We start from the raw sequence: 13,955 nt of genomic DNA, 5'->3' as shown, positions 1-13,955 counted from the left end.
GTTTTAGGAGTGTTTTTGAGACATAACTATCAATGGTGCTTTAGGAGTGTTTGAGAGACATAACTATCAATGGTGCTTTAGGAGTGTTTGAGAGACATAACTATCAATGGTGCTTTAGGAGTGTTTGAGAGACATAACTATCAATGGTGTTTTAGGAGTGTTTGAGAGACGTAACTATCAATGGTGCTTTAGGAGTGTTTGAGAGACATAACTATCAATGGTGCTTTAGGAGTGTTTGAGAGACATAACTATCAATGGTGTTTGAGAGACATAACTATCAATGGTGCTTCAGGAGTGTTTGAGAGACATAACTATCAATGGTGCTTTAGGAGTGTTTGAGAGACATAACTATCAATGGTGCTTTAGGAGTGTTTGAGAGACATAACTATCAATGGTGCTTTAGGAGTGTTTGAGAGACATAACTATCAATGGTGCTTTAGGAGTGTTTGAGAGACATAACTATCAATGGTGTTTTAGGAGTGTTTGAGAGACATAACTATCAATGGTGTTTTAGGAGTGTTTTTGAGAGGCATAACTATCAATGGTGTTTTAGGAGTGTTTTTGAGACATAACTATCAATGGTGCTTTAGGAGTGTTTTTGAGACATAACTATCAATGGTGCTTTAGGAGTGTTTGAGAGACATAACTATCAATGGTGTTTTAGGAGTGTTTGAGAGACATAACTATCAATGGTGTTTTAGGAGTGTTTGAGAGACATAACTATCAATGGTGCTTTAGGAGTGTTTGAGAGACGTAACTATCAATGGTGCTTTAGGAGTGTTTGAGAGACATAACTATCAATGGTGCTTTAGGAGTGTTTTTGAGAGACATAACTATCAATGGTGTTTTAGGAGTGTTTGAGAGACAACTATCAATGGTGTTTTAGGAGTGTTTGAGAGACATAACTATCAATGGTGCTTTAGGAGTGTTTGAGAGACATAACTATCAATGGTGTTTTAGGAGTGTTTTTGAGACATAACTATCAATGGTGCTTTAGGAGTGTTTGAGAGACATAACTATCAATGGTGCTTTAGGAGTGTTTCTCCCCTCTCTCTCCAGATGAAATCTCGCGTCTTGTGACGGCCGGCCGCCCAACAACCTGCCCGCTTGACCCTATCCCCTCCTCTCTTCTCCAGACCATTTCGGAGACCTTCTCCCTTACCTCACCTCGCTCATCAACTCATCCCTGACCGCTGGCTACGTCCCTCCCGTCTTCAAGAGAGCGAGAGTTGCACCCCTTCTGAAAAACCTACACTCGATCCCTCCGATGTCAGCAACTACAGACCAGTATCCCTTCTCTCTTTTCTCTCCAAAACTCTTGAGCGTGCCGTCCTTGGCCAGCTCTACCGCTATCTCTCTCAGAATGACCTTCTTGATCCAAATCAGTCAGGTTTCAAGACTAGTCATTCAACTGAGACTGCTCTTCTCTGTATCACGGAGGCGCTCCCGCGCTGCTAAAGCTAACTCTCTCTCCTCTGCTCTCATCCTTCTAGACCTATCGGCTGCCTTCGATACTGTGAACCATCAGATCCTCCTCTCCACCCTCTCCGAGTTGGGCATCTCCGGCGCCCACGCTTGGATTGCGTCCTACCTGACAGGTCGCTCCTACCAGGTGGCGTGGCGAGAATCTGTCTCCTCACCACGCGCTCTCACCACTGGTGTCCCCCAGGGCTCTGTTCTAGGCCCTCTCTTATTCTCGCTATACACCAAGTCACTTGGCTCTGTCATAACCTCACATGGTCTCTCCTATCATTGCTATGCAGACGACACACAATTAATCTTCTCCTTTCCCCCTTCTGACCAGGTGGCGAATCGCATCTCTGCATGTCTGGCAGACATATCAGTGTGGATGACGGATCACCACCTCAAGCTGAACCTCAGCAAGACGGAGCTCCTCTTCCTCCCGGGAAGGACTGCCCGTTCCATGATCTCGCCATCACGGTTGACAACTCCATTGTGTCCTCCTCCCAGAGCGCTAAGAACCTTGGCGTGATCCTGGACAACACCCTGACGTTCTCAACTAACATCAAGGCGGTGTCCCGTTCCTGTAGGTTCATGCTCTACAACATCCGCAGAGTACGACCCTGCCTCACACAGGAAGCGGCGCAGGTCCTAATCCAGGCACTTGTCATCTCCGTCTTGATTACTGCAACTCGCTGTTGGCTGGGCTCCCTGCCTGTGCCATTAAACCCTACAACTCATCCAGAACGCCGCAGCCCGTCTGGTGTTCAACCTTCCCAAGTTCTCTCACGTCACCCCGCTCCTCCGCTCTCTCCACTGGCTTCCAGTTGAAGCTCGCATCCGCTACAAGACCATGGTGCTCGCCTACGGAGCTGTGAGGGGAACGGCACCTCAGTACCTCCAGGCTCTGATCAGGCCCTACACCCAAACAAGGGCACTGCGTTCATCCACCTCTGGCCTGCTCGCCTCCCTACCACTGAGGAAGTACAGTTCCCGCTCAGCCCAGTCAAAACTGTTCGCTGCTCTGGCCCCCAATGGTGGAACAAACTCCCTCACGACGCCAGGACAGCGGAGTCAATCACCACCTTCCGGAGACACCTGAAACCCCACCTCTTCAAGGAATACCTAGGATAGGGTAAGTAAGGGTAAGTAATCCTTCTCACCCCCCTTCCCCCAACAAGATTTAGATGCAAGTGGCTGTTCCACTGGTTGTCATAAGGTGTATGCACCAATTTGTAAGTCGCTCTGGATAAGAGCGTCTGCTAAATGACTTAAATGTAAATGTAATGTAAATGAGAGACAACTATCAATGGTGTTTTAGGAGTGTTTGAGAGACATAACTATCAATGGTGCTTTAGGAGTGTTTGAGAGACATAACTATCAATGGTGCTTTAGGAGTGTTTTGAGAGACATAACTATCAATGGTGTTTTAGGAGTGTTTGAGAGACAACTATCAATGGTGTTTTAGGAGTGTTTGAGAGACATAACTATCAATGGTGCTTTAGGAGTGTTTGAGAGACATAACTATCAATGGTGTTTTAGGAGTGTTTTTGAGACATAACTATCAATGGTGCTTTAGGAGTGTTTGAGAGACATAACTATCAATGGTGCTTTAGGAGTATTTGAGAGACAACTATCAATGGTGTTTTAGGAGTGTTTGAGAGACATAACTATCAATGGTGCTTTAGGAGTGTTTGAGAGACATAACTATCAATGGTGCTTCAGGAGTGTTTGAGAGACATAACTATCAATGGTGCTTTAGGAGTGTTTGAGAGACATAACTATCAATGGTGCTTTAGGAGTGTTTGAGAGACATAACTATCAATGGTGCTTTAGGAGTGTTTGAGAGACATAACTATCAATGGTGCTTTAGGAGTGTTTTTGAGAGACATAACTATCAATGGTGTTTTAGGAGTGTTTTTGAGACATAACTATCAATGGTGTTTTAGGAGTGTTTTTGAGACATAACTATCAATGGTGCTTTAGGAGTGTTTGAGAGACATAACTATCAATGGTGCTTTAGGAGTGTTTGAGAGACATAACTATCAATGGTGCTTTAGGAGTGTTTGAGAGACATAACTATCAATGGTGTTTTAGGAGTGTTTGAGAGACGTAACTATCAATGGTGCTTTAGGAGTGTTTGAGAGACATAACTATCAATGGTGCTTTAGGAGTGTTTGAGAGACATAACTATCAATGGTGTTTTAGGAGTGTTTGAGAGACAACTATCAATGGTGCTTCAGGAGTGTTTGAGAGACATAACTATCAATGGTGCTTTAGGAGTGTTTGAGAGACATAACTATCAATGGTGCTTTAGGAGTGTTTGAGAGACATAACTATCAATGGTGCTTTAGGAGTGTTTGAGAGACATAACTATCAATGGTGTTTTAGGAGTGTTTTTGAGACATAACTATCAATGGTGCTTTAGGAGTGTTTGAGAGACATAACTATCAATGGTGCTTTAGGAGTGTTTGAGAGACAACTATCAATGGTGTTTTAGGAGTGTTTGAGAGACATAACTATCAATGGTGCTTTAGGAGTGTTTGAGAGACATAACTATCAATGGTGCTTTAGGAGTGTTTTTGAGAGACATAACTATCAATGGTGTTTTAGGAGTGTTTGAGAGACAACTATCAATGGTGTTTTAGGAGTGTTTGAGAGACATAACTATCAATGGTGCTTTAGGAGTGTTTGAGAGACATAACTATCAATGGTGTTTTAGGAGTGTTTTTGAGACATAACTATCAATGGTGCTTTAGGAGTGTTTGAGAGACATAACTATCAATGGTGCTTTAGGAGTATTTGAGAGACAACTATCAATGGTGTTTTAGGAGTGTTTGAGAGACATAACTATCAATGGTGCTTTAGGAGTGTTTGAGAGACATAACTATCAATGGTGCTTTAGGAGTGTTTTTGAGACATAACTATCAATGGTGCTTTAGGAGTGTTTGAGAGACATAACTATCAATGGTGCTTTAGGAGTGTTTGAGAGACATAACTATCAATGGTGTTTTAGGAGTGTTTGAGAGACATAACTATCAATGGTGCTTTAGGAGTGTTTGAGACATAACTATCAATGGTGCTTTAGGAGTGTTTGAGAGACATAACTATCAATGGTGCTTTAGGAGTGTTTGAGAGACATAAATATCAATGGTGCTTTAGGAGTTTTTGAGAGACATAACTATCAATGGTGTTTTAGGAGTGTTTTTGAGACATAACTATCAATGGTGCTTTAGGAGTGTTTGAGAGACATAAATATCAATGGTGTTTTAGGAGTGTTTTTGAGACATAACTATCAATGGTGCTTTAGGAGTGTTTGAGAGACATAACTATCAATGGTGTTTTAGGAGTGTTTGAGAGACATAACTATCAATGGTGCTTTAGGAGTGTTTGAGAGACATAACTATCAATGGTGTTTTAGGAGTGTTTGAGAGACAACTATCAATGGTGTTTTAGGAGTGTTTGAGAGACAACTATCAATGGTGTTTTAGGAGTGTTTGAGAGACATAACTATCAATGGTGCTTTAGGAGTGTTTGAGAGACAACTATCAATGGTGCTTTAGGAGTGTTTGAGAGACATAACTATCAATGGTGTTTTAGGAGTGTTTGAGAGACATAACTATCAATGGTGCTTTAGGAGTGTTTGAGAGACATGACTATCAATGGTGTTTTAGGAGTGTTTGAGAGACAACTATCAATGGTGCTTTAGGAGTGTTTGAGAGACATAACTATCAATGGTGTTTTAGGAGTGTTTGAGAGACAACTATCAATGGTGCTTTAGGAGTGTTTGAGAGACATAACTATCAATGGTGTTTTAGGAGTGTTTGAGAGACATAACTATCAATGGTGCTTTAGGAGTGTTTGAGAGACAACTATCAATGGTGCTTTAGGAGTGTTTGAGAGACATAACTATCAATGGTGCTTTTGGAGTGTTTGAGAGACATAACTATCAATGGTGTTTTAGGAGTGTTTGAGAGACATAACTATCAATGGTGTTTTAGGAGTGTTTGAGAGACATGACTATCAATGGTGCTTCAGGAGTGTTTGAGAGACATAACTATCAATGGTGTTTTAGGAGTGTTTGAGAGACATAACTATCAATGGTGTTTTAGGAGTGTTTGAGAGACATGACTATCAATGGTGCTTTAGGAGTGTTTGAGAGACATAACTATCAATGGTGCTTTAGGAGTGTTTGAGAGACATAACTATCAATGGTGCTTTAGGAGTGTTTGAGAGACATAACTATCAATGGTGTTTTAGGAGTGTTTGAGAGACATAACTATCAATGGTGCTTTAGGAGTGTTTGAGAGACATAACTATCAATGGTGCTTTAGGAGTGTTTGAGAGACATAACTATCAATGGTGCTTTAGGAGTGTTTGAGAGACATAACTATCAATGGTGTTTTAGGAGTGTTTTTGAGACACAACTATCAATGGTGTTTCAGGAGTGTTTTTGAGACATAACTATCAATGGTGCTTTAGGAGTGTTTGAGAGACATAACTATCAATGGTGCTTTAGGAGTGTTTGAGAGACAACTATCAATGGTGCTTTAGGAGTGTTTGAGACACATAACTATCAATGGTGCTTTAGGAGTGTTTGAGAGACATAACTATCAATGGTGCTTTAGGAGTGTTTGAGAGACATAACTATCAATGGTGCTTTAGGAGTGTTTGAGAGACATAACTATCAATGGTGCTTTAGGAGTGTTTGAGAGACATAACTATCAATGGTGCTTTAGGAGTGTTTGAGAGACACAACTATCAATGGTGCTTTAGGAGTGTTTGAGAGACAACTATCAATGGTGTTTTAGGAGTGTTTGAGAGACATAACTATCAATGGTGCTTTAGGAGTGTTTGAGAGACATAACTATCAATGGTGCTTTAGGAGTGTTTGAGAGACATAACTATCAATGGTGCTTTAGGAGTGTTTGAGAGACATAACTATCAATGGTGTTTTAGGAGTGTTTGAGAGACATAACTATCAATGGTGCTTTAGGAGTGTTTGAGAGACATAACTATCAATGGTGTTTTAGGAGTGTTTTTGAGACAACTATCAATGGTGCTTTAGGAGTGTTTTTGAGACAACTATCAATGGTGTTTAGGAGTGTTTGAGAGACATAACTATCAATGGTGCTTTAGGAGTGTTTGAGAGACATAACTATCAATGGTGGTTTAGGAGTGTTTGAGAGACATAACTATCAATGGTGCTTTAGGAGTGTTTGAGAGACATAACTATCAATGGTGCTTTAGGAGTGTTTGAGAGACATAACTATCAATGGTGCTTTAGGAGTGTTTGAGAGACATAACTATCAATGGTGTTTTAGGAGTGTTTGAGAGACATAACTATCAATGGTGCTTTAGGAGTGTTTGAGAGACATAACTATCAATGGTGCTTTAGGAGTGTTTTTGAGACATAACTATCAATGGTGCTTTAGGAGTGTTTTTGAGGCATAACTATCAATGGTGCTTTAGGAGTGTTTTTGAGACATAACTATCAATGGTGCTTTAGGAGTGTTTGAGAGACATAACTATCAATGGTGCTTTAGGAGTGTTTTTGAGACATAACTATCAATGGTGCTTTAGGAGTGTTTTTGAGACATAACTATCAATGGTGCTTTAGGAGTGTTTGAGAGACATAACTATCAATGGTGCTTTAGGAGTGTTTGAGAGACAACTATCAATGGTGCTTTAGGAGTGTTTGAGAGACATAACTATCAATGGTGTTTTAGGAGTGTTTTTGAGACATAACTATCAATGGTGCTTTAGGAGTGTTTGAGAGACATAACTATCAATGGTGCTTTAGGAGTGTTTGAGAGACATAACTATCAATGGTGCTTTAGGAGTGTTTGAGAGACATAACTAACTAACTAACTAACTAACTAACTAACTAACTAACTAACCGTCGTTGAACTCGCGGCTGAGCTCGTGGTTGGGGCAGCGTTTGACCACCTCGGTGACGTGCTCTGCCTTCTTGTAAACGGGCATGGCTCTGATGACGGCGCCCTGCGGGGGGTTGGTCAGCACCTTGATCTGGATGGGACACGTCTTGGCGATCTGACAGTACAGCTTCTTCAGCTCTGTAGAGTACTGGAGAGACAGAGGACACGTCAGTACTGGAGAGACAGAGGACACGTCAGTACTGGAGAGACAGAGGACAGGTCAGTACTGGAGAGACACGTGACTGGAGACAGGTCTGGAGAGACAGTACTGGAGGAGACTGAGGACAGGTCAGTACTGGAGAGACAGAGGACAGGTCAGTACTGGAGAGACAGAGGACACGTCAGTACTGGAGAGACAGAGGACACGTCAGTACTGGAGAGACAGAGGACAGGTCAGTACTGGAGAGACAGAGGACAGGTCAGTACTGGAGAGACAGAGGACAGGTCAGTACTGGAGAGACAGAGGACAGGTCAGTACTGGAGAGACTGAGGACAGGTCAGTACTGGAGAGACTGAGGACAGGTCAGTACTGGAGAGACTGAGGACAGGTCAGTACTGGAGAGACAGAGGACACATCAGTACTGGAGAGACAGGACACGTCAGTACAGTACTGAGGACAGGTCAGTACTGGAGAGACTGAGGACAGGTCAGTACTGGAGAGACTGAGGACAGTACTGGAGACTGAGGACACGTCAGTACTGGAGAGACTGAGGACAGGTCAGTACTGGAGAGACAGAGGACAGGTCAGTACTGGAGAGACAGAGGACAGGTCAGTACTGGAGAGACAGAGGACAGGTCAGTACTGGAGAGACAGAGGACAGGTCAGTACTGGAGAGACTGAGGACAGGTCAGTACTGGAGAGACTGAGGACAGGTCAGTACTGGAGAGACTGAGGACAGGTCAGTACTGGAGAGACTGAGGACAGGTCAGTACTGGAGAGACTGAGGACAGGTCAGTACTGGAGAGACTGAGGACAGGTCAGTACTGGAGAGACTGAGGACAGGTCAGTACTGGAGAGACAGAGGACAGGTCAGTACTGGAGAGACAGAGGACACGTCAGTACTGGAGAGACAGAGGACAGGTCAGTACTGGAGAGACAGAGGACAGGTCAGTACTGGAGAGACAGAGGACAGGTCAGTACTGGAGAGACAGAGGACAGGTCAGTACTGGAGAGACTGAGGACAGGTCAGTACTGGAGAGACTGAGGACAGGTCAGTACTGGAGAGACTGAGGACAGGTCAGTACTGGAGAGACTGAGGACAGGTCAGTACTGGAGAGACTGAGGACAGGTCAGTACTGGAGAGACTCAGAGGACTGAGGACAGTCAGTACTGGAGAGACTGAGGACAGGTCAGTACTGGAGAGACTGAGGACACTCAGTACTGGAGAGACAGAGGACAGGTCAGTACTGGAGAGACTAGGACATGTACTGATAGACTCAGTAGGAGAGACAGGTTACTAGGTAGTTAACTAGCTGAGGTAACATGACTGATACTGGTAAAGTTACTAGGTAGTTAACTAGCTGAGGTAACATGACTGATGTTTAGATAACAACCTGGTAACTTCACTAGTTTATCTAATTATTAGTCATGTTACCTCAGCTAGTTAACTACCGAGTAACTTTACTAGTATCAGTCATGTTACCTCAGCTAGTTAACTACCTAGTAACTTTACTAGTATCAGTCATGTTACCTCAGCTAGTTAACTACCTAGTAACTTTACTAGTATCAGTCATGTTACCTCAGCTAGTTAACTACCTAGTAACTTTACTAGTATCAGTCATGTTACCTCAGCTAGTTAACTACCGAGTAACTTTACTAGTATCAGTCATGTTACCTCAGCTAGTTAACTATCTAGTAACTTTACTAGTATAAGTCATGTTACCTCAGCTAGTTAACTACCTTGAAACTTTACTAGTTTATCTAAACATTTGCGGGCACAGAAAGAAAGGAGAACGGACAGCTTCTTCAGAAGATCAATGATTATATATGAATGATCTCTTACATGTTTTCATTCAAACGTGACACTCTCTTAAAGAGACAGTGTCTCATAAAGGGTAGTGCTTTTAAACAACGTAGAAAAGACAGTGTAGAATGTAATGCATCTCATAAATGCTTTTAAACAACGTAGAAAAGACAGTGTAGAATGTAATGCATCTAATAAAGGGTAGTGCTTTTAAACAACGTAGAAAAGACAGTGTAGAATGTAATGCATCTCATTAAGGGTAGTGCTTTTAAACAACTTAGAAACATTTTTCCACAAATAACTTTGAAATTAAATCAAACATTTCAACAACAGGTTTTTGCATCAACATTTTTAGCTTTGTATAATTGCTACCCTTTAAATAAGTGAATGTTGAGCCCTGTGTGTGTGTGTGTGTGTGTGTGTGTGTTCGATGGGGCACACCTAGTTAATGGCTCTTGGTTAAGGTGGGCTCCGGGGCAGGAGCCCGGCTCTCTGAGGAGCCATAAAACAGACCCTGTCCCTCCAGGGACAATTTAATTAGCCCTCCTTAAAAAAAATAAAAAAATAAACTGTCCCTCCCTTAACTCTGGGCCTGGATTTCGTCTTTCCTCTTCCAAGACATGTGGGACACGACACAGTGTTGCCATTTGATGGCCAAAAACAGGCAGATGATTTCATCTTTCCTCTTCCAAGACATGGGGACACGACACAGTGTTGCCATTTGATGGCCAAAGACAGGCAAAGAATCCCCATAGTGTAGTCCGTGTCTCAGTCTGACAACGACGCTCATCTTGCGTTTCGTCACGAATCTTCGATGAGTCTTCCTGACTCTTACGGTAGAGGTCAGAGGTGGTTACCACAGTAACATCCTCTTCACCACCACCACCACCACCACCACCACTACTACTACCTGGCTGACACAGCATCTGACTAATAAGAGTCACTGACTGCAGGAATGGAAGTGTCCTCACTGAAAAATGTGTCATTCACAATGCTATGGTGCTACCGAGCCAACGGGACACTGAGGTTTCCTGTCTAACTGGCGCTGTGAGAAAGAGAAAGCAGAAAGGCCATCAGAAAGAAAATAAGTCCGCGGATTCTTCTAGCCATTACCATACTTAATCAGATCCCTCATATTGTTGTCTCTACCTTCTTGCCCTTTGTGCTGTTGTCTGTGCCCAATAATGTTTGTACCCTGTTTTGTTCTCCTACCCTGTGGTGTTGCTACCCTGTGGTGTTGCTACCCTGTGGTGTTGCTACCCTGTGGTGTTGCTACCCTGTTGTGCTGCTACCCTGTTGTGCTGCTACCCTGTTGTGCTGCTACCCTGTTGTTGCTACCCTGTGGTGTTGCTACCCTGTGGTGTTGCTACCCTGTTGTGTTGCTACCCTGTTGTGTTGCTACCCTGTTGTGCTGCTACCCTGTGGTGTTGTCATGTGTTGCTACCCTGTTGTGTTGTCATGTGTTGCTACCCTGCGGTGTTGTCATGTGTTGCTACCCTGTTGTGTTGTCATGTGTGTGCTACCCTGTTGTGTTGTCATGTGTTGCTACCCTGTGGTGTTGTCATGTGTTGCTACCCTGTGGTGTGTCATGTGTTGCTACCCTGTTGTGTTGCTACCCTGTTGTGTCGTCATGTGTTGCTACCCTGTTGTGTTGTCATGTGTTTCTACCCTGTGGTGTTTCTACCCTGTTGTGTTGTCATGTGTTGCTACCCTGTTGTGTTGCTACCCTGTTGTGTTGTCATGTGTTGCTACCCTGTTGTGTTGCTACCCTGTGGTGTTGTCATGTGTTGCTACCCTGTGGTGTTGTCATGTGTTGCTACCCTGTGGTGTTGTCATGTGTTGCTACCCTGTGGTGTTGTCATGTGTTGCTACCCTGTTGTGTTGCTACCCTGTTGTGTTGTCATGTGTTGCTACCCTGTTGTGTTGCTACCCTGTGGTGTTGTCATGTGTTGCTACCCTGTGGTGTTGCTACCCTGTGGTGTTGTCATGTGTTGCTGCCCTGTGGTGTTGTCATGGTTGCTACCCTGTGGTGTTGTCATGTGTTGCTACCCTGTGGTGTTGTCATGTGTTGCTACCATGTTTTATTGATCCCGTCTCTGCAGGAGGCCTTTTTGGTAGATCGTCATTGTAAATATGAATGTGTTCTTAACTGACTTGCCTCGTTAAATAAAAATGTTTAAGAAACATATATATATATATATATATTACGTTCCCAATGGCCCCCTATATAGTCCACTACTTTAGATATAGGGAATTAGGAGACTATTTGGGATACGCCCAGTGAAGAAAACGTGATGGAAAAACACAGAAGGAAAACTTTGCTTGTCAGGTTCACTTCTGTTCTGAAGGGTAAGAAGTCCTGTGAAGATTGTCCCAGGGGCAGAGTGTTCGCTGCTCTAGAACAATGCCACATTAAGTTCCATCTCTATTAAGTTGTGTTTCAGTGGAAAAGGAGCCCATCCCAGCAGCTGTCTGACTTGTAATGTTATTACACAATCTAGCTTTTACTTGGCAAAAGATGTCTCCTCTCTTCTCCGTGCCAGGATGATCCCTCTAGCTAACACTCCCTTTCCTTTCATCAAGAGTAGCTCCTCCAACACACATAAACATAGGAGAGAGAGAGAATGAGAGACAGACAGAGAGAGAGAGACCAAGAGAGACAGCCAGAGAGAGAGACAGTGAGAGAGAGGATGAGAGACAGACAGAGAGAGAAAATGAGAGGCAGCGAGAGAGAGGATGAGAGAGAGAGAGGATGAGACAGACAGAGAGAGGATGATGAGAGACAGAAGGAGAGAGAGAGGGAGGGAAAGAGAGAGAGAGGATGAGAGACAGAATGAGAGAGAGGGGGAAAGAGAGAGAGGATGAGAGACAGAATGCGAGAGGATGAGAGACAGACAGAGAGAAAGGATGAGAGACGGAATGAGAGAGAGAGAGAGGATGAGAGAGAGACAGAGGATGAGAGACAGAATGAGAGAGAGAGGGAGGGAAAGAGAGAGAGAGAGGATGAGAGACAGAATGAGAGAGGATGAGAGACAGACAGAGAGAGAGAAAGGATGAGAGACGGAATGAGAGAGAGAGAGAGGATGAGAGAGAGACAGAGAGGATGAGAGACAGAATGAGAGAGAGAGGGAGGGAAAGAGAGAGAGAGAGAGAGAGGATGAGAGACAGAATGAGAGAGAGAGAGAGAGAGAGAGAATGAGAGACAGAATGAGAGAGAGAGGGAGGGAAAGAGAGAGAGAATGAGAGAGGATGAGAGACAGACAGAGAGAGAAAGGATGAGAGACAGAATGAGAGAGAGGATGAGAGAGAGACAGAGAGGATGAGAGACAGAATGAGAGAGAGAGAGAGAGGATGAGAGACAGAATGAGAGAGAGAGGATGAGAGACAGAATGAGAGAGAGAGAGGATGAGAGAGAGAGGGAGGATGAGAGACAGAATGAGAGAGGATGAGAGAGACAGACAGAGAGGATGAGAGAGACAGAGAGAGAAAATGAGAGACAGAATGAGAGAGGATGAGAGACAGACAGAGAGAGGATGAGAGACATAGGCTAATGCTGTAAAGGTAAATAGTCATAAGACTATTTAAAAAACTGACCATTCATGTTGCTAAGGGAAAAAAGATATGAGACATAACGGTGGCAGGTAGCCTAGTGGTTAGAGCGTTGGTCTAGTAACCGAAAGGTTGGAGGTTCAAACCCCCGAGCTGACAAGGTACAAATCTGTTGTCCTGCCCCTGAACAGGCAGTTAACCCACTGTTCCTAGACCAGTTAACCCACGGTTCCTAGACCAGTTAACCCACTGTTCCTAGACCAGTTAACCCACTGTTCCTAGACCAGTTAACCCACTGTTCCTAGACCAGTTAACCCCACTGTTCCTAGACCAGTTAACCCACTGTTCCTAGACCAGTTAACCAACTGCTCCTAGACCAGTTAACCCACTGTTCCTAGGCCAGTTAACCCACTGTTCCTAGACCAGTTAACCCACTGTTCCTAGACCAGTTAACCCCACTGTTCCTAGACCAGTTAACCCACTGTTCCTAGACCAGTTAACCCACTGCTCCTAGACCAGTTAATCCACTGTTGCTAGACCAGTTAACCCACTGTTGCTAGACCAGTTAACCCACTGTTCCTAGACCAGTTAACCCACTGTTCCTAGACCAGTTAACCCACTGTTCCTAGACCAGTTAACCCACTGTTCCTAGGCCGTCATTGTAAAATAATAATTTGTTCTTAACTGACTTGCCGAGTTAAATAAAGGTTAAATAATAAATAAACCACTCTCAGTATCAAATCAAATCTTATTTGTCACATACACATGGTTAGCAGATGTTAATGCGAGTGTAGCGAAATGCTTGTGCTTCTAGTTCCGACAATGCAGTAATAACCAACAAGTAATCTAACTAACAATTCCTAAACTACTGTCTTATACACAGCATCAAGGCAGAAGACAATAGTTTTGAAGACGGCTGACATACTGTAGCAAACACACTGCCAGACAGATGTAGATAAGCCATCCCAGCCCTCAAGCCACAAACTTTGAGCAACTATGTGCTGTTGGCACTGTGTTTGCTAAGAAGCTGCTGCTGGAAGGC

At 43.6% G+C, this 13,955-nt stretch overlaps 1 protein-coding gene across 7 annotated transcripts in view; it reads right to left on the bottom strand.

Moving 5' to 3' along the window:
• tp63 (tumor protein p63) overlaps nt 1-13,955 on the bottom strand; it is a 112,569-nt gene that overhangs the window by 44,954 nt on the left and 53,660 nt on the right. For all 7 annotated transcript variants that reach the window (XR_008076113.1, XR_008076114.1, XR_008076115.1 and 4 more), the window contains exon 3: nt 7,362-7,548. Coding sequence is in view for 1 of the 7 variants with exons in the window: in XM_052475669.1 (XP_052331629.1) it covers nt 7,362-7,548 (187 nt within the window). In the remaining 6 variants the exon portion in view is untranslated. The remainder of the gene's footprint in view (nt 1-7,361; nt 7,549-13,955) is intronic.

Source organism: Oncorhynchus keta, chromosome 22 (genome assembly GCF_023373465.1).
Source record: "Oncorhynchus keta strain PuntledgeMale-10-30-2019 chromosome 22, Oket_V2, whole genome shotgun sequence".
NCBI classification, from domain to species: domain Eukaryota; kingdom Metazoa; phylum Chordata; class Actinopteri; order Salmoniformes; family Salmonidae; genus Oncorhynchus; species Oncorhynchus keta.
Note: the sequence above shows the minus strand (reverse complement) of the source record. Positions and strands in the feature narration are given on the sequence as shown.